The sequence below is a fragment of the Pantherophis guttatus genome, chromosome 4, assembly GCF_059756535.1.
Source record: "Pantherophis guttatus breed Tessera chromosome 4, ASM5975653v1, whole genome shotgun sequence".
NCBI classification, from domain to species: Eukaryota; Metazoa; Chordata; class Lepidosauria; order Squamata; family Colubridae; genus Pantherophis; species Pantherophis guttatus.
Genome location: NC_142066.1, coordinates 40,896,431 through 40,916,784, shown reverse-complemented (window position 1 = coordinate 40,916,784; position 20,354 = coordinate 40,896,431). Strand labels below are relative to the sequence as shown.

At 42.4% G+C, this 20,354-nt stretch overlaps 1 protein-coding gene across 3 annotated transcripts; it reads right to left on the bottom strand.

Annotated features, from left to right (window-relative positions):
* Window positions 1-868: 868 nt before the first annotated feature.
* Window positions 869-17,915, bottom strand: LOC117669051 (E3 SUMO-protein ligase ZBED1-like). Of its 3 annotated transcripts, none has more exons than XM_034423163.3 (6): window positions 17,524-17,915; window positions 16,434-16,502; window positions 14,527-14,789; window positions 8,913-8,977; window positions 8,187-8,344; window positions 869-4,502 (listed from the first exon to the last, which is right to left on the bottom strand). In XM_034423163.3, exons 1-6 carry the CDS (start codon window positions 17,861-17,863, stop codon window positions 2,482-2,484), a joined length of 2,916 nt encoding a protein of 971 aa, XP_034279054.2. In that variant the 5' UTR covers window positions 17,864-17,915; the 3' UTR covers window positions 869-2,481. The 3 variants fall into 3 exon arrangements, with proteins under 3 accessions (XP_034279054.2, XP_034279055.2, XP_034279057.2); XM_034423164.3 differs by having other exon boundaries at window positions 17,728-17,915; XM_034423166.3 differs by having other exon boundaries at window positions 17,438-17,728.
* Window positions 17,916-20,354: the final 2,439 nt, after the last annotated feature.

The window sequence follows — 20,354 nt, the reverse complement described above, 5'->3', positions numbered from 1 at the left end:
ACTTACTTGGATGCATTAATGTAGCTGATGTTTCCCATTCCTATTCCCCTCCATTGTTTGCTGATGTCTTCTACTGGGATATTTTTTTTCAAACTCCCTGTCATTCGACAGCCCTTGACTTCCCTCTGAGTATTAAGTACAGCCAGCACTGCTTAGCTTTCTAAATCAGCCAAGGTTGGTTAGGTACTGTCACCTGCTGAGAGCCATATTCTATTAGCTGTATCAAATCAGGGTCATATGAAGAAAGATGGTGTCCAACAGCTGGTGGGTCTCATATCATCCACCAGATGCTACCAAACTACAACTTCCAGCAGGAGCATGGCAATAATGGGACACACTAAGAGATGCCATTCAGCAACTTGTAAAAAACCTTGTGTATCACCCCTGCAGCTTTAGGAATAGTATTTGTCCTGGCTTAAGCATTAACTCTCTTGTGGCATTGACCTCTATAGGGCAGCCTGACTTCCCTTTTGGCATTAATAAAACAAAAAAACAAAACAAAAAACAATGGCTACTAAATACTCTGATTCATAAAGGGATAGCCATGAACAATTGACCAGATGTGATCTGCAGACAGGCTATTTTTGGAACCGCCACGAGGCAGCTCCATAACTTCTATTATTCCTAGCCAATGTGAAGAAATGTTGGATGAGACTAGCAACTAAAGCCAACGGAACTGGATTATAAAGTCAGAGGGTAATGTCTTATTCACGTCAAACAAGGCCAGAGGGGGATGTTTTCTATAGTTTTTAGTTCTACTGCATCCTTGGGTGTTGGTGCCCTAATGAATCACCACTCCTATTACAATCTGGAGAAAAAAAACTCTTCAGTCTTCCCCCTCCCCCATCTTAGTACAAGAAGCACCATCTTTTTAAAAATAAAATGTCTTTTATTTTCTTGTTGCTCTTTGAATTATTACTCACCCTTCCCCAAATAAAACTAAATAAAACTTGTTTTAAAGTGGAGAGGAGGAAGGATCCTGCCTGTATAAACCTGTCTTCGGCTGTTCCTCTTTCATGTGATAACCCTGAACTTTTTAATGTGTTCCAACAGGAGGGGAGTATGACATAGGAAGAATAAGGAAGGCCTTACGTGGGGGAACGGCATGATCAAGAGGCAATGAAAAGTCTAGTGGTTAAGGCACCAAGCTAGAAAGAGGGAGACTGTGAGTTCTAGTCCCGTCTTGGCCATGAAAGCCGCCGAGTGATCTTGGGACAATGGGACAATCACTCTCTCAGCCCAATTTATCTCACAGGGTTCTTATTGTGGTGGGGAAAACAGGAAGTTGGATGTATTTGCCAACTTGAATTATTTGTAAAAATAATAAAGGCAGGGTATAAATAAATCAAATAGAGAAATGGTTAATGTTTTTTTTGATTTAAAGGTCAATTGTCCCCCAAATGGAAGGACGGCCAGAGGAATCACTGTACTTTTCTAGCATCTTTTCTTCTTTTGGCTCTGTATCTTGATTTTGGGGGATGGGTGAGAAGAGAAAGGAATGCTACATATATTCACAGAATCCAGAGTGCAAGCAGTATATCTCAGTACCGGGAAGTCATCCATCAATGATGCTGTCCATCATCATTCCACAAGTTAGTAAGAGAAAAGGCTTGGTTCTGCAAAGCAAAAACACCTCGACACCAACCACATGTCTGATTCTTGAAATATTCCATGCCCTCCTTCTGTTTCCCTGAACCACTGCTGTCATTATTTTCAGCTCCCTACACCAATTTATTCCCCCCCACTCTTATCTTTTTCCCTGTTAGGACTCTGTCTCTCTATGGTAGGCATGGACTAGTCCACTCCTATTCCTCTTTTTATGTCCCCACTTACTCTTAATATATCATTTCTATCCTCAAATGATCTCTCCTTCTGACCCATACATGGTTTGTTCCCACCCCCTGTGGAATCTCTTCTCTGAGAGGCGAGGTATACTGTATATAATACACAGCTATACACTTTCAAAAACATTCATTTCCCTCACATTTATGGAATATTCCAGCACATCAGCCCTCCTACTTCTCTGGAAGATTCAACATGATCTAATTCGGCCTTCCCCCCTCCCCCCTCCCAACAAAGCCTACTAAAAGACACAGCTGTTTCTTTTATTCCAGATCAGCCTTCTTAGTCGGTGCTCTACAACTTCATTGAACTAGTATTTTCATAGCTCCCAATCTGCTGGTGGGAGTAGATGGAAACTGTATTTGGATCCCTGGATGATGAAATTCAAGGAGGTCTGCCCTAGTTTGGCTCATGGACTTTCCCTCCCCCTCCCCCACAAAACCCCCCAAATGGTTTGTTCTATTTCCCTTCCTCCAAAACACACAGACCGTAGTTGCCCTCTGGACTTTTTGGCCAGCCAAGCAGAGGAAAATAGATACTGGCCACATGGGAACTTTTCTCCCATTTCAGTCTTTCGTAGTGGAATACTCTAGGATCCTGCAGATAGATGCTCACCCAAGCCTGCTTTCTTTGTGTACTCTAATAGAGCATTGCACGGTTGCCATGGAGGAATACAAGCATATCAACATGCTCTGGTGTCAGGGCTTGGCGCTTAGTGTGGATGGCATCTCCAGTGCTGCTGAAGAGCCAGCCAGCAGGCACGGAGGTGGCAGGCACTCCTAGGAGCTTGCGGGCTGCCCGGGCCAGTAATGGGTACTGGGTGTGATGGGTCTTCCACCACTGCAGGGGTTCCTGAGCGAGGGCAGATGCTTTGCTGGTCTGGAAACTGGCTGTCTCCTGCTCAGCTTGCTGATGGGCAGAGCTGATTCCTGGGCCACCACGCATGCTGCAAAGATCTCCCAGCAGGAATTCAATGCCTGCATCTTGCTTTGGCAGCTTGGAAGGGGGCGATGAGGAAGCCACATCAGGCAGGCTGGAGGTTAAGAAGGCAGGGGCCTCGGCCAAGTGAGAGACTTCGGCCTTGAGCAACTGCAAAGTTTCCACCCGATCAGAATGGCTCAAGAAGTCCAGACCATGAAAACGGGGGTCCAGAGCACAGGCCAGATTGAGGGCCTGGTTTACTTCAGGGCTGGAGAAATGGTGGTTGAGTTCTTTCCGAGCTGCTGCTTTGGCTTCAAGGGCCAGAGCAGAGTCCCACTCACTGGCTACCAAGTGCTTGTAGAGGAGGCTAGTTAACACAGGCTTGACAAGGGCGAGACTGGAAAAGGGATCTTTGGTAAATGTTGAGGTAGCAATTGCCATGGGCTTAAGAACTTGGACTATGTCCTGAAGGGCAGCCCAGTCCTGTGGGTGCAGGACTGCCTCCCCATCAGGACCGAGTCCTGACAGAGACTTACTATACTCTAGCAAATTCTGTAGAATTGTGTAGACACAGTGCCATCTGCTCCCATCTCTCAGGAAACGACTGAGGTGGGCTTGCAGGAGGGGCTCCTGGAGCCATAGTTTTTCATTACGGCCTGCTCCAGTCAGTGCCCAAGAAGCCAAGCGACGGAGGTGCTCCAGGGCACTTTGGGCCACAGGTTGGCCCAGCACTGCTTCCATCGCTGCCCGCAAGGCCTGCCCAATGCAAGGCAGGGCTGTCCACCCCAGGGCTACAGCTGCTTGCTGGACAGCTGAGCCAAGGCCTCCCACAGTGTACAAAGTGCTCTCGTGTACTCCCCACTCTTTGGTGGCCTCAGTCAGAGTCTCCACCAGGCTTTCAGTGCTGGGGTTCTCAGGAATAGGGTGGCTTGAAAGGACCCTGGCCCGGGGTTCAAAGCAGTCATCCACATAATGCACAGTGAGTGTGAGGTAGGTCAGAGTGCTGCTGTGGTGCCATACATCCAGACTAAGGGAACACTGAGGCAGGGCCCGGACCAGTTCCCAGATTTTCCCTTTCACCTGGGTATACATATCCTTCAGCACTGTGTGGGCGAGGGCAGCAGCTTCAGGGGGTTTGTAGTTGGGGTCCAGGACCGCTAGCATCTGCCCAAAACCCTCACCTTCTACCACCTCCACTGGCATCAGGTCCAAGACGATAAAGTCAGCCACTGCCCGTGTCGTCCGGCCAGGGACTGGAGGCCGGGGAGTTCCAAACTCGCCTGTACCAGGCATTCCTTTGTCGAGGGTGGCCACCTGCGTCCCAACAAGCTGGTTGTACTCACAACGGTGCTTGTAGATGAGATGTTGGCGTAAGTTGGTGGTGTTTCCGCTGTAGCTCAACCGTACTCCACAAAGCTTGCAGATGATCTTGCTCTTGTCGAGGATGCGTCCATAGGCATCCCCCTGGAAGCCAAAAAAAGTCCAGTAGCGGCTTTGAGCCCGGCCCAAACCCACCAGATTTTGTGTCCCTTCCAGCAGGGGAAATGTACTTCCTCCTACAGGAAGGCCTGGCTTGTAGAGGGGCAGGAAAGATGAGGCAGTGGCATCTCCACACAGATACTGGGTTCGAGAAGAAGGAGCATGGGGACCTGGAGGTGGTGACTGAGTCTTGACATGCAGCTCTTGGAAGAGTTTCATCAGTAATTCTTTCTCGCCAAATTCATATTTGAAATGCTCACCTGTGGGGGAATGGGAGAAATTGCATCACAGGGACAAGACGCCTGCCCCTTATATTTGAAGGGAGGTTTCTTTTCCTTAGCATTAAAAAGTAGTACTAATTCTGACAGACATATATGTCCTTCCTTCCACAACAACTTTCAAAGGCTGAATTTCCCTCCTTGCTTTTGTACACCTGGAGACATGTGCAGTTTTTCACCTTTTGTACACCTGGAGACATGTGCAGTTGCAAAACTCTTTGGTGAGCAAGCAGGGCAGATACCTGGCTAGAGGTGGTATGATGGAACATAGCAAGAAGGTGGATTCTCAGGAGAAGGGAGCGCATTAGAGGAATAAGAAGCAACTCAGTCTGAAGATTGTGTGTGAGAGAAAGAGGGTGAAGGCAGCCCCTTCCTAATAGTTCACAGAATATATCAGGGGTGTCAAACTTGATTTCATTGAGGGTAGTTTGATCTCGGGGGTTGGGGTGGGCGTGGCCAGGGTGGGTGTGGTTAGCTTGACGTCACTCATGTTGGGGGCGCTGTGGTTTCATCTGCCACAGCCTCCTGCTGCTCTCTGCCAGCGAAAACGGAGCTTTGGAGAGCCGCGTGTATCCTTCTGGACGCCGTTTTTATCTGCAATGGCCTCCTGATGTACTTTGCCAGTGAAAATGGAACTGGGGGGGGGGGGCGTGTTTCGCTGGCAGAAGCACCGCAGGCCAGTCCTCTGTTTCCAGGGCAAGCCCACGGGCCAGATATAAGCTGAATCGAGGGCTGAATCTGGCCTGTGAGCCTTGAGTTTGACACCCCTGGAGTATATTATACATGCAGAGAGCTCAGTCTGGCAAGATTTTGTCTACAAGTGTGAAATAATAAAGAATTCTTCTTGAAAGAATAACCACATGTTGTTCTTGGTTTTGGGCCAGACATGAATCTAGTTGTGAGGAGAGGGAAAAAGACGAGAGGGGGAGGGGAGGAGGATGGATGACCCCATCAGTGATTGGTTCTGACCTTAGCCACAACTAGGTTAAGTACCACTGGGAACTATCCCTGGCATGAGTAGGCGACTACAAGTACTTTATGTCTACAACACTATTGGAAAGCCCAGATAGACTTCCCAAGTAAAAGCAAATAAATATGAATGTAAAAATGGCTGAAAACTCACAATAGCAAAATCATGCAAAGAGCTCTGCTTTCTTATGGGATTCTGTAACGTCAACTAAAAAAAATGAAAGAGGAGGGGGTTTTTTTGGTGTCTAGCAACACTGTGTTATATTGTACAACGTTCACTGCCTATAAACAGAGCAGATACTTAACCCAATAGAATGTGACCCCCTTAAGAAAAGACCATGGATGGATAAGTACGTCATCTAGCAAGCTTGTTAAACCAGGGGTATGCAAGCTTCATGTGTTATGTGAATTATTTACTACAGAAGTAACTTTCCTTACAACTGAACTATAGGAGCGCACCCCTCCCCTTAAAATTCTGATGTCCACGATTGAGATGAAGCTTAGAGAGGTCCTATTTTTTTGCCATTTACCCTCCGTGACCAGAATACTACAAATGAAAAAGGGACATAAATGGCTGGGAATATAACTTTACGGCACTGGTCCAATCCCGCTATACTTTTTCACCCCCCGAGAGGAAAAAAAAATTTACAGGGAGAGGAAAGTGACAACTCTCTTAGCTCCTTTTTGGCAGCTGAGAAGACTAAAAAGCGGCTGTTAATCACTATTTGAATAATTAAGGATTGCGAGTTCCGAGCACACAAAGGTGAATCACTTAACTTGGAGAATAAATAATTGTATCATTCATGTCATGTGAACAAGGACATTATTTCTTAACAACTTATTTTTTCTCTCTTCCACAACAAGCAGCAAGGAAAATCTTTTTCAGAGACATCAGCTGATCTCTTTTGAAAGCTTGCAAGTTAAGCAGAGTCTGTCCGTTTCTATATTAAATATACTGTTGGCTGAACTGTGGGGCCATTGGATGTATTTACACACAATTACTAATAGAGAAATAGAGAAAAAAATATTACATTGTGAGAAGTTCCTGGTGTTTTTTTTTTTTCCTATTGATGAGGCAATTCACTGCAGAAAGCAATAGAATACCACTGCAATATTATTTTCCTAGGAAAATCATAAATGGCTGAAAACAAGTAGCCTGGGGCCTCTGATCCCTGAAGGCTTTACACAGTCCAAGGGCGCAAAAGAAATCCTAAGAACAAATAGGTCTGATGGTTACCAATCTCTGATAGGAGGTATCACTAACAGTGGTGAACTGACATACAACATATGCTAATTCTTGACATGTAGTAGTAATGTATGAGTCCAAGGATCTGTTTAGTATGATAGCTAGATATAGATGCATAGACAGACATACATCTCCCTTCTCAACTTTATATGTGTATTTCTTAATCTCAGATCCCCTATTACAGGCCTGGAAGTTTGAGGGTTCTGTGCCATATCTTAGTTGCTGCTAGCACTGGACTCTTCTGAATAGAGAGCTCTGATGTTGTTCTTGGGATCTGCTGGAACCATTCTGTCATTTTAGGAATCACAGCCTCAAGTGCTAACTACCACCACTGGAGTCACTTTGGCCATTATACACTTTCTTCCTAGTATTTTCTCGTTAGTGCGAAGTCTGCTTTTCCCCCCTACTGTGTTAATTCACTGGTTGTGACAGGAATTGACCAACAGGTCTGTCACCCAAGCCTGATGTCATCGGCTGAGGGAAACTGTGACAGGCCCAAAGACGCCCAGCTGGCTTTCATGCCTAAGGGAGGACTAAAACTCAGTCTCTTGGTTTCTAGCCCGGCGCTTTAACTACTGGATCAAACTGTCAAGATAGCTAAATTTTCTTATTTGGTTTCATGTTTTGTTTCTTTTGATGTTTGAATATGTGTGCACATGTATATTTAAAAAAAGGAAAATATTGACTGTTCTCCTTTACTCCCCTTGCCATGCTGGGGTTGCCATGGCCCACATTACATTCACTTGGAAATTTAAATCCTGACCACTGGTTTATTTTTTTTTTATCATAGGATGAGGAATGAACCCTATATTGTTCCTTATTCAGGATACACATTACTAGGCTAAAATGTGATGCTATGGTTGCTATTAAAAACCAGAATCAAAACTTGCTACCTTGTATGTTTCTTTCACTTTGTGAGTGTCTAAATATGCTTAATTTTTATTCTTGGAAAATCACAATTTTGTGAGAGATTTGGGCCTGGCCAGGCTCCATATTTTGATTCTGCTCCTGTTGATGCTCTTGTTTTATTGCACACACACACAAAAATCCTCTACCTCAACTAACTGGTCTTAGCTGAGATAATATAACCACTGTCTCAACCTTGGCAACCCGAAAAGGTGTGAACTTCGATTGAGATAAGTCCAGTATTACAATTTGCAGCCTACAAGGATGGGGCAAAATCGATGCCCAAATTGTGGCTTTTAAATGATAAAGTTTTCAAGTACAAATCTGGAAAGCAATCAAATTAACTACATTTAATTTTAAATAAACAATAGCCTTTGTTTTAACGTTTAGCGTTGCTTTGGGGGTGTAGAAAATATGGTGTACTCATGGCCATGGTGGTTTAACCCAGGTGGTAGATTCTTTTAGAAAATCTTATATGGCTGCTAAGATTGAGGGAAGCATAGAGGCTTGCCATTAGCCCTCTTCCCCTCTCCTCTTTCACTTACCCAAATGCAGTCCTAGAGTGCGAGCATATTCCTCTCCGATCCAGACCAGCAGCTCTGTGTCAGCAGGTATAATTTGGCAGACCCGGTAATATATGTAACCTCGGTATTGGAATACAGTTAGGTTCTGCTCATCCTCAGTGGAGGCACATGCCACATATCTGCATGGAGAACAGGGATGATGAGTCACTAGAGTTGGGGGAGGCAACATATTTTACTTCTTGGTTTTTATACTAGCAGATTATGTCTCCAGGGAACTACAGGCCTAGTGGATTTAAGGACTCTCCTATGCGTAAGGAAGCAACTTCCTTCTTTTTTTAAAAAAAAAGAGTTAGACTCATTTGGAGTCCCAGAGGAACAAATGTGGTAGTGTTTAGATTAAAGCCACAAGGCAAATATGTGGTTTTATGCCATAACTGTGCCATAAAAACATGGTATAACAAAATGAGTTAAGCATTCACATTTCTTTCTTTCTTAAAAAACTAAAATCCCATATATCCCTATTCTTCCTTCTATGTCCTCTCATAGATCATCAACATCTCACAAGATTCAAGTGAGATCATATGCAACATCTTAAGACAATTTGGCAATTATTTGCTTTCTCCCTGTGCTGCTATCTGATGGTGCCAGAAGTTCCATGGAGCCCGGTTTCTGCAGATATCATAACAATTGAGATAGTGGTCATTTCCCCTTCAGGTTTCTACTGGGTTTCTCTCATAAGATGCTCACCTCATCCAGTTGGATTTGGAATCATCAGAAGCATCAATGAAAAAATAGGACCCTTTGTTCCGAACCTGCAGAGAGAATGGAAGGAATAGAAAGATCCAATCAATCCCACAAGTTCTACTTGTATTTTAGAATTTGTTTGGGATTTTAAGCTGGTTGTAGATAACCTACAGCCAAGGTAAAAAAATGGGCTCATGAGGTAAAGAGTGCCATCTGCAGTGGATCTGAAAAACTCCATCTATCTTAAGGCAGAAATAGAGAACTGAGACTGCTGGGAGGAATTATATATTAGTGTTATTTACTATAACACCAAGGTTCATCAATAAAGCTATGCACAGAGTAGTGGCCAAGGGAGGCAAAGGTAGATCTGAAATGGCAGCTTGCAAGTATTGTTTAGCAAACTGTACCACTTCAAGTCCTCACAGCGTATGCAGATACAAATGAACATCTAGCACAGATGAGAGATTCTCAGTAGGGAATTTGAGGAAGGAAGGAAGAAACCATTTTGTTCTTGCGATTCGATTGATAATCAATTGCAACACTGAACCCTTTGTAAATTATCCTCTACCAATTACTGGAACCAAGCAGAGCTTCAGCCCTCCCCTTGCTTCATTATGAGCTTTTGTATACTCACTCAGCTTATTGGGGAAATTGATTTTGTATTTGTTACTCACAATCCCTGAATCCTTCTTCACAGCTGTTACTTCTTTGAAAGGAATGTCGTAAATCATGAGTGATCAGACTCCATTGTTTTCTATCTGGGAATATGAGATTGCTGGCACTTGTCAGCATCCACACACACACACATACCCTTCTGAACTGTCATGAACGCTTACAGTATTTCCGGGGAAAGGGTGTGGACCTGCTAATGACAATACAGCTCTTAAGATCCTGCAGGTATACCTTTTCAAGCTTCCTCTTCAAAAGGCAATTGCAAGAGAGCACGACAGGATTTCCTAATATTTGGTTTAAGTGGTAAATCATTTGTTTGCCTGCATTTATTTTCTTCTTCATCATATAAAAATATTCTTGAAACTCTCCTCTTTCTCTTGAATTCTACATTTTTAAATCTACATTTTTAGGGGAGGGGGAGAGGAAAGGAGGGTCTTTTCTGAAAACACAAACCTAATGTGGCAATGTGATATAAGAGAAAAGCTGTGAGCTTTCGACTGGGAATCCCAAATTCAAATCCCCAAACTTCTTTTTTCCATCATGTTGTGTGTATTCTCATGGGATCCTCAGTGCAACCAAGCAGAAGACACTGAGCAACTACTGTCTTTCACTCCATAAAAGGGTAAGGAAAAAAAAAAAAAAGAAACAACAAAAGAAAAAGATATGAGAAATTGTTGTGGCCCGCCAGTGGTCTGCGCATATCGTGGCTGATCCTGACGAAGAGGAGGCTGGTGTGGTGTCACGCCAGCAGCCGGCACAGCCGGCGCTCGCGTCGGACAGCGAGGAGGCTAAAGAGGATGTGGTGCCAGAGACAGAGACTCAGCCAGGGTCTTCAGAACCTCCAGAGGCTCCTACAAGTGGAGAGAGCGAAGTGGAGGAGCCTGTCCTCAATGCTCGAGCACGCAGGGCTGCCAAAAGGCAGGAGTGGCTACTCAGGAGGAGGAGGTCTCCTCGAAAGTAAGGCTTGAGAATACTTGGCCACTCCCTTAGCCTATTTAAGTCACATGCCGTTAGTAAGTTTCTTGCTAGAAACAACTCGTATTTCTTTTCAGAGTATTTTGGTTCATCATATCTTGTTTTCTGGGCTGGTTGCCAACCTTTGCTGGTCTTGTTTATTCTTGCTACTTAATAAATATGATAAGAACCGTTGATGTGTGTCAATATCCTCGGAAATCTGGAGCTGGGGCAGAACAGAAATATATGTACAAAGTGCTTTGACTGGCAGGATTCCGCTGTTAAATTCTTGCTCTTCCCCAGAAGCATCTATCTTTCTGAGGTTGTTGGGAATCTAAGCTAAGGAGGGGACTGGAAAACAAGACACCAGGCTGATCACCTCTTTTTTAGTGGCCTCTACAAGATGGTAGCCTGGTGATATCATTGGAGTGCCATTGACATTTTCAGGCAAAGTGGATACTTTGAGCTGCCCACACCAGAGGTACAGAGCCATTTTCAGAGGGCTTTGGGGCTTAAGAGATCCATTTTATCCCTTGGGGCCCAAATGTTTTACTCCGTTCAGGATGTGCTCTGAGTAGACCAAAAAGGAACTGGAATGACTTGTGGGCTGCATAGTTCTGGGTGTATAGCATAAGGACTTCATACACCTCACCAAGAAGCCAAATGTGGCCTTTATCCTCTCTTAGAATCTGCTGCCCACCATCACTAAGCCTCCAAGCTGTCTAGATGCACCCTGTCCTAACCTGTGTCTAAGATTATGTGTTGATGTAAATACTGTATAAGAATAGTAGTAGAGGTTTGTTCACATATTATTTTAAATCAGGCCCTTTGGCTATGTGAAGGGAGAAGGATCATTATAAAAAGGTGTGTGCATGTTTTAAAATGCATGAACTAACTTAAAACTAGTAAAATATAACTAGTTTTACGTAGTTATGATTAAAGCACTGGAAAGCAAGGTCTGTGAGTTCAAGTCCCACTTTAGCCATGAAAGCCAGCAGGTGATCTTTGCTCAGTCTCTCTCTCTTTCTCTCTCAGACCAACTTGCCTCACAGGATTGATATTGTGGGGAAAAATAGGATCAGGAAGATGTGTTGGATATGTTCGCCATCTTTAATTATTAGTAAAAATAAGAGGTGGAATATAAATAAATAAAAATAAAAAAAATTAAACTTTCATTTTTATCCTCTCATCCATTTTAAAATAGTCCTATGTGGCCTGTCTCATTTGCAATTTTGATTCTAACCACACCATTCAACAGTGATGTTGTTTTTGACCTAAAGGAAGTTGCATAGCTTTGATGTCCAGGGAGGATGGATAGTCCACCCTTTGTATCCCAAAAGTTTCAGAATCACTGGCTTTTATTGGTGATGATGCAGAGCTATTCAGTAAACACAATGGATTGCACACAAAATTTAACCTGGAAAGAGAAAGCATCTTTTGTTTCCATTCTTCCCCAAATAACTTGAAGAAAATTCTTCCTCCCTCCCTCTCTCCCTTCCTATAACAAAAGAAAGAACAATTAGGTCTGCCTATTCCCTCCACAGACTGACTGAAGAGAAAACAAGCTGAAAAATGCAGTTACATTTTTCATGTAACTCAGCAATGGATTTCCTCCCCCCACTTGCAGGAATTATTTGATAGGGACTCTGGGCAAGCAAAGGACATGACCAAAGACAGCAACAGAAACACCCTCAGCCTATAACATAGCATTTTTCTCCCTGACATCTTTTTGTACATCTGTCTTTAGAACACCTATTTCTCTCTCTACCCTTTTCTGCAAGTTATTTTTGCTGAAGTCTGAAATAATCCCTTGCGGATAGTTTGAAAATAGTTTGAAAATTAGACTAAGAGCTACAGATTCTTGGGAGGGCTGTGTGAACCAAATCTTGGGAGCGGAGAAGGAATCTCAAGTCAGAATAACAGAACCAATATAAAGTGCCAGTGGGAGATCTTTCCTTAACCTGTTTATCTCCAAGCACATTGACCATCTGCCTGAGGATGGCAATTGCAACCCAGCATCTCTGGATCTAACATTAGTTTGGAGAAAAGATAAACTTTTATATCTTTATCCCATACTTTGACCAAAGAGTTCATTATAGCAGATTCAACTACGTCATCCACCACTTAAAAATCTATGAAAATTTATTAAAGTGATTAGGCCTGGCTCAAGATCAAACTTTCCTATGTATAGAAATCTGAATCTGGATTTTTCTGGCTTAAGACCAACAATAGCTTTGATACCACACTGGATCTCTTTTGTAGTGGGTATTTTGTACTAGACTGCAATTAAGATCTGATCAACTACGATTTAGGGCAGTTTGTAAAGTGATCTCCTTGAAGACATCTCAACTGTAATACAAATCCTTAAGAACAATCTATGTAAACGCACACATTATCTCAGTTCGTACATTATCCCATTCATTGTATTTCAATAGCCAAATTTGGGTTTGAGAGGGGGCTCTGGAAATATATGCTAATCCCTTAACTCCTATTTCCTGTTACAAACCAGTAGCTAACTTTTGGTGGCAGCAAGTTAGAAAACCTCTTGTTTTCCATTCCAATATCTCAATTAAGGTTGTGGGAAACTGAAGTTAGAGGATGACTGAAGCCACCTGCTGCAGGAAATAAGGCTAGGGCAGTGATGGCTAAGGCATCGAGTGCTGAAAAGGGAGTACTTCACACATGCTCATCAGGGCTGCTACCAAGAAGAGGAGCTGCCCAGGGGGCATGCGCCCATTGGATAAGGTACTTCTGGGTTCCAGTGCATGCATACATGCCAGCCAGCAAGTCTACTGCCGCACATGTGCATGTGCCGATCAGCTGGCCTGCGCGCATGCTCAAGCCAGAAAATGGAAGACCAGCTCTTCCGGTTTCTGGCACTGCTGCACACACAAAGGCCAGCTGATCATCGCGTGCGCATGCACACCTGAAACCCAGAAGAGGAATGGGCGACACTGCACATGCCAGGAGACATGGCTCCGCGTATCACTTCGGGCAAGGGGGTAAATTGGGAAAGGGAGGTGGATCCAAATTGGCAACAGATCCCACGCATCTATAGCCAGAATGGCAATATTACTTTCCACTTCCAGTACTACAATTTCTTACTCCCAGGCATTTATAGAAATCACATTTTATCCAAGAACACATTTTTTTTTTCAAATAAAAGGATTTACAAAGTTCTACTAGATGACTCTGGTGGTGAAATATTATCACAAGGTTTTGCTGAGGTAAAGTCAAAGCCAAAAAGGGGTGAGGTAAGCATAGATTAAATTGACATCAATGATCCCTGAAGTTCCTGGAACTATTCTGTAAACAAGGAAGGGAACTTGCACAATACTATAAAGTCCTTGTCAAGAAGTGCCAGTCCATCCATCTCCCAATTTTTATGCAGGAATTCCTTGATTTATAACCATGTTGGAGCCTGCCCATTACAGTCCTAAGTCATGACAGTTTAAAGCATGTCATCATGTGACTAACTCAATATTACATTTTTTCTGGCAGTAATTAAGTGACACACTCTGGTCATTAGGTGAATCTAAAATTGTTAATGAATGCCACAGTCATTAAGCAAACCTACTGTATTGTGCTTTTGCTGAAGACCAGAAGTAAATGCTAGGTTTTGGCAAAAACATTATAAATGATGGTCATGTGACTACAGGATGCTGCAAACAGTCATAAATGTGCCTGAAATGTGTTCATGTGATCACAGGGGCAGCCACTGGAACTAGGCAGTAAGTACATTTTGGGATGGGTGGGGGTGGGTGTCTTTTGTTATATCAAATAGTAGCTGAGCACCTGGTCATAAGTTGAGTCCTAACTGTACTGAGACAAACACACACAAGAAAAAAAAAAACAAATCTCTTTCAATAGTCAACAATTCCAAAATCAAGAAAAAAAATTCATCTGAAGTCTGTGATTAGCTAACATAGACACCAAGAGTTGTATATTATGTTGGACTGGTTGGTGTGTTGTGTATCTCTGTGTGCCTTACCGCCCAAGAATAACGGGTGCAGTCAGGATGTTCTCGGGCCACCTCCCCCTCATAGGGCCCAAAGATGCAGCCACGAGGTAGGGCTGGGACTGCACTCCATACTCCAAGGCCTCCTTGGGAACGCTCCTTGACCAGAAGTCCCTCAGGCAGGGACAGCAGTGCCCGTGATGGAGCTCTTTCTGGAACAGGAGTATCAACTACAAAGGTGGGGGGTCCATGTTGTGGGCAGGAGTCACGGAAATAAAGACGACAGTCTTCACAGACTGTAAGGGAAAAAAGATAAGTTTAAAAATTGGGTCTTGAGGGAGTTCTGTGTCCTGGGACAAGCTCAAAAATAGCAAAGACCATACATCATACAGTAATCTGGGGAATTCAGTGATCAATGAATATGCCATAAGACTATTACAGTATATACTTACAATACCTACTTTACATCCTCTTTCCTGGGTGTTTCTCTTTTAAATCATGGGTCAGCAATCCGTGGCCTATTGAATGCTGAGTTATGATTTCTCATTTTCTTGCACAAAATAAATAAGCAACAAGATATTTCAGTCTTCTAGATTTAGCATGGGAAAGACTTAACTTCATCACTGTTTTGTTCATCACAACTTTCAGCTGACCATTTTAAATTTTTGAAACGTGTACCCCTCAATTGCTGATAGGTTCCTCAGCACTTTTAAACTATTAATCTAAGCAGTAGAGCCATGCTGAACAGGCAGGGAAGACTATGCCTGATTTAAGAAACAAACAAACAAATAAATGCAATTTTCATAAGATTTTAAGAGGATGCTGTCATGATGTCTGTCAGATCACTTGATTTTAGAGAAGACTTGGAAAAGAAAATGGCCTAAACCAAACTTATTCTTAGAAAATTTTGGGAAGGAGAGTACATCTTGTGCACCAACCTGAGGCTGTTTAGGGATAGCTTCCTGCTTATAACCATATAAGATGGTGCTTGAAAGATGTCCATTCCCTCATTCTCTGCTGGCATTCTTCACCTGTGAGCCTTCTTTATATGTTAAAACTATATTTCTCAAGAATTATAATTTTAACATATAGGCTCACCTGTGAGCTTTCCCCATATGTTAAAATTATAATTCTCAGAATTCCTGGCATAACCAAAGGATAGAAAAAGATGGACTACAGCTCCTATATCTTTTGTACATCCTATGTACTGAGGTGGGGGAACATTGTCACTTGTTAGCCTCTTTCTCTTATACAGGGCAGACAAACAACCATCTGTATTTGTGTGTCAGCATATATGTATCTATAACATTGTGAACTTTTTGTTCATAAGGTGCCTGCTTTTAAAATGAACCAAAAGAAATGACTCAGATCTCACAAGGGCAAGCACAGCATTTCTCTTCTAGTCATTAAAACAACTCATCTTTTTTCAGGATTCTAATGCAAGTCTGAAAAAATAACTGCTTTAAAGAGTCAGTTTATTTGTTAATGTGCTGTTAATAAAGCTGCATTTTGTTTTCAAACTTGCCAAAATGTCATGCTGCTTTAAGAACAGCAGAGTGGTGCTATACTCACACTAATTTTGTAGTATTCTTTCGACATCATTTTCAAAGTCTACAAAGCCCAAGTATAACCCCTCCCCATCATTACCTAGATCAAAAGCAGAATTAGCAATTACCAACCACTCACCTAAACTCAGACTATCATAAGCCAGAGAAGGTTTTCAAAACTTAATTGCTCTTGTTTTCATTCCCTCCCTCCATACAATATGGCTAGAAACAGAGTGGGTAATTTGGTGGTTTGTGGGAAACAGCCTATTATTCAATCACTGAGACACTGGTGAATAAATGTACTACTCTAGTAAATACTGTGTTTTTTTCTGCTAAAAGAAATGGGCTGCAGATACTCTGAAAGTGTTGAAAATAATTTTACATGTAACTCACAGAGCAGTTCATCCTCCAAATGGGTGCAGGCATCCTCAGCCACTTGCATGGTGTGAAGGATTGGGGAATCTGCAAAATAATGAGATATATTTTCCCCATTTCTTTCTTTATTGTGCAATGTCTTGAACAAAACACTGAGATATCCTTACTGCATTCCTACATCATGCAGAGATATCTGGAAAGCCATTTTTCCTGGCAGAAACACAGCTTGTTCTCATCCCTACAAGTAATATTAGACCCAATCCAATCTCTCTCTGTCAAATGATACAAGCTTTCCTTTTTCATGGAATTGCACTCCTCCCTTCCTTCTAAAATGATACCTTTATCATACCTTTTCTCCTTCCTGCTCCATTTCCTTGGCACAGCTACTATCATTGTTAATCCTTCCCTTCTAACTTGTTCTGTCCAACCCTGAAATTCCCCAGATGTATTGGATTGTAGTTCCCATCACCCTCAGCCAGCATGATGACAATGCCAGTTAAGTCACCCACAACCCCAACGTCATATTTTAACCTCTAACTTTTCTACTTTTCAAAGTCTCCTGCATCCCCCAACCTGATACAAACCCATATTAGATCATGCGCCCAAATAGCGACACCTCATCCCCTCCTCTCCACTTTTTACAAAGAGAAAATCAACTCCCCAAATTAGCCATATCAGTAACTCATTTCCCCATAGAAAGCTTAGTTTCTTATCAAAGAATATCCCAAAGGTGCTTTTTTCTGTCTCTCAAGACGGAAAAGAACTGGTTTTTCTTTTCTGATCAAATAATACTTAGGTTGGCAATTGCCAGACACCTGCTGAGATCAACAGGCACAGTCCCATATCTCCTCTGCCATCCTGACATCTAATGCTGACCTCTTCTCAAATGCTACCCCTTCCTCTTCCCCTGCCCTCTCCCCAGCATGCAAAATCCTAGAGTCTTATCCCCAAACTGCTGATCTCAGATGTCTCACCACTCCCGCCCATGCTAGCAGGGGATGAATTGGGCTTGTACTCCACACCTGCACAGAATTGGAGACAGTTGCTCTCTCTACTCTACGTGCAGCACCTGCAACATCAGTCAAGCAAGCAATAAGGATCTCCCCACCCCAAGGCGGGCAGCTGTTGCTAATCCTCTCCCACCCGCAACAGCCCTCCTCGCCGCCCTGCTCCTTCTCCGTATCCGAACGGAAAGGAAACCCCAACAAATTGCGACGTAGGGCTCTTCTTGCCCAGTCTGGGCGGAGTTGGATCGATGCCGCTGCAGCAGCTCCTCCCGGCGAGCGCCCTCGTGGAAAGGATGGTGCCGTACCGGTGGACACGGGACGCGCACGCGCACTCCGAGGAAGAGGGAGGGAGGAGGGAAGCCAGGCGACCCTCACGCGCCGTTCTCCTCCCTCCCCATTCCAGACAGCGAACCTGCCAGCCACGCGACACTGGATCAGCATCAACAGCCCATCGTTGCTAGCGTGGGTGCCACCACTTTCCTTCTGTGACAGCTCCGTCTCTCCAATCAAAACTCGCTTGAGGGCGGATGTATCCAATGAGAGTCTCACCTTCCCCCCCCCCTTTTTTTTTTTGCTCGGCCAATAAGATACTTTCTCGATAACAAGATCTGGCCCTGGCAAGGCGGGTTGTTTGAGTTGCATCCAATGGATTCGCTGAATTGGAATAAGGGGGAACGGTGGAGCGCTTCTTTTTCTAGAAGGGGCACATAGAAGCGTTGGGACCAATGGGAGACAAAAGTCGTTAAAGGGCGGGACCTTGTTCCTCGTGTACAGTAATAGGATTTTTAAACAGTAGGTGGCGCTACTCGGCCGACGGTGTTTGGATTCCAAAGCTAATCAGATCAAAGTGGGTTACATTTGGAAGGACAGTCCTGAATTCACAGGGATGTTAAAGAAAGCAACAGCAAAGCACTTACGTATTTTTTTTTGTAATTTTTTTTTTCCAACGTAAACATAAAACAATTTTTTTTTCAGAACGAAGTCTTGGTCCGGTCACAAATGGACTAATTTAACAAATGAAAAACAAACAATTTAAACATAAATTTCAACATCTTAATCAATCTTTCTATTATCTCATCATACATCCTAATCTACTAAAACAAATCTTTTCATATTCAATTAGAAGTTCAATTATAAATCGAAATTCAAAACCGCGTCATCTAAATTTTTTATCCCTTGCTCCTTTTAGCATCAACATTAAACACAAAGACAATCTATTCTATTAATCTATAATTTACCTTACAATTTTATCACCACAAATCTTAATTTCAAAATGTATACAACTCAGTTTTTATTTCAATTTATTAATCAAGATTTCTTTCTATTTTTCTCCTTTTCTAAACCCAATCTATCCTGTTATATTCTTAAACTTTTACACAGAAATCTCAAAATTTACCATTTCATTTTAATTATCACCCAACATTTTCTTTTTCACCCCTTGTTAATAATTATTCTTCAATATATTCTCCTCATTCTCCTCAATTACTCCACCTATTATTTGGCTGATTTCCAGCATAGCATATTTTGGCTGAGTTTTCAAGCATATTATCCTCCTTAACTCCCCCTTTTATTTGGCTGATTAACAGCATTTTTTGTTTTGGCTGATTAACAGCATTTTCCTCCTCGACTCCACCTATTGTTTGGCTGATTTCCAGCATTTCATTGGTTGGCTGATTTCTCAGCATATTCTCCTCCATTAACTCCAACTTCTATTCTACTAACATATTAAAAATATCTTTTTCCAGATATTATTTTTTAATCCACTGTCTCAACTATACTCTTCCAGGGTGTATCCCCATTTATTTCTTAATATTAATCATTCCCAGTATATATTAAATATAATCACAATTATAATTTCCATCTGTGTACCTTAATACATCATCTAAAATCATTGAGAATTAATCATAATTATCATCCACCACTTTGTTATCAAATTAAAATTAAAGCATGTTAGAACAAATTATGCTTTTATGAACATATCACTTTTAGTCACCTTAACTTCCCATTTCTATTTTTATAATATTTCTGAACACTTCTTATTTTTATTTAAAGCTAATTTAAATTTTGAACCATTTAAACAATTAAACATTCAAACATTGCTATCTAATTTATCTATTTTGCTTCTTCTTTTCCTTATCTGTCCATGTGCATTTCAATTCAAAGTCAATACTTCCCTGCTTAAAACTCTGCATATCCTTTTGATTCCATTATAAAGTCTGCTTCCAGTAAAAACATCGGCTTCTCAACTTCTATTGCTGCGTCAAAACTTTTGTTGCTGCGTTAGTTAGTTAAAAGTTTATTAAACATTGTGTCTCTTCTTTCTTTGTAAAACCATCAAAGGACAGAATAGGGAACTCCAAAGTTCAAAAAACCATAGTTCTTTTCAAAGTAATCCACAATATGTAGCAAGTCAAATAGGTTCTTTTCAGGGAAAGCAAATTTCCACAATGAGCACTTCCACTTAGTCACAGTTTCAATCGCCATTTTGAAACATTTATGTAGCAATCCGTTTGATCTCTTTGTCTGGCTTTTAAAGGTGGCAAATCCTTAGTTTGCTTTTTTCTTTTCAAGTTCTCAATTTTAAGAAAAAAGTTCAAATATCAAGCTTTATTTAATAAGCAATTCCCTCCAATCAATCAGTGGTGAAATACAGTTCTTAAAGGGTTTAAAACTTCTTTCCCTTTTTTCCCCCCAGAATCTTCAAGCTCCTCAGATCTTCAGCCGCTAAGTAAGGCTGGGAGTCTTATTTATAAATATATCCCGATTTGTCGCGGTCTTGGGGCAGCCACCATGGCTGCCGTTCCCCGCCGCTGACTTAGAGGGTTGCCTCTGGCCTCCGAGGAACTTGCCTGTTCCTCTCAGCCACCCAAGGGCTCCCTCTTTTTTCCCCTGTCCCTTCAGGACAGGGTAGTTCTGCAGACCTGTCAGCGGC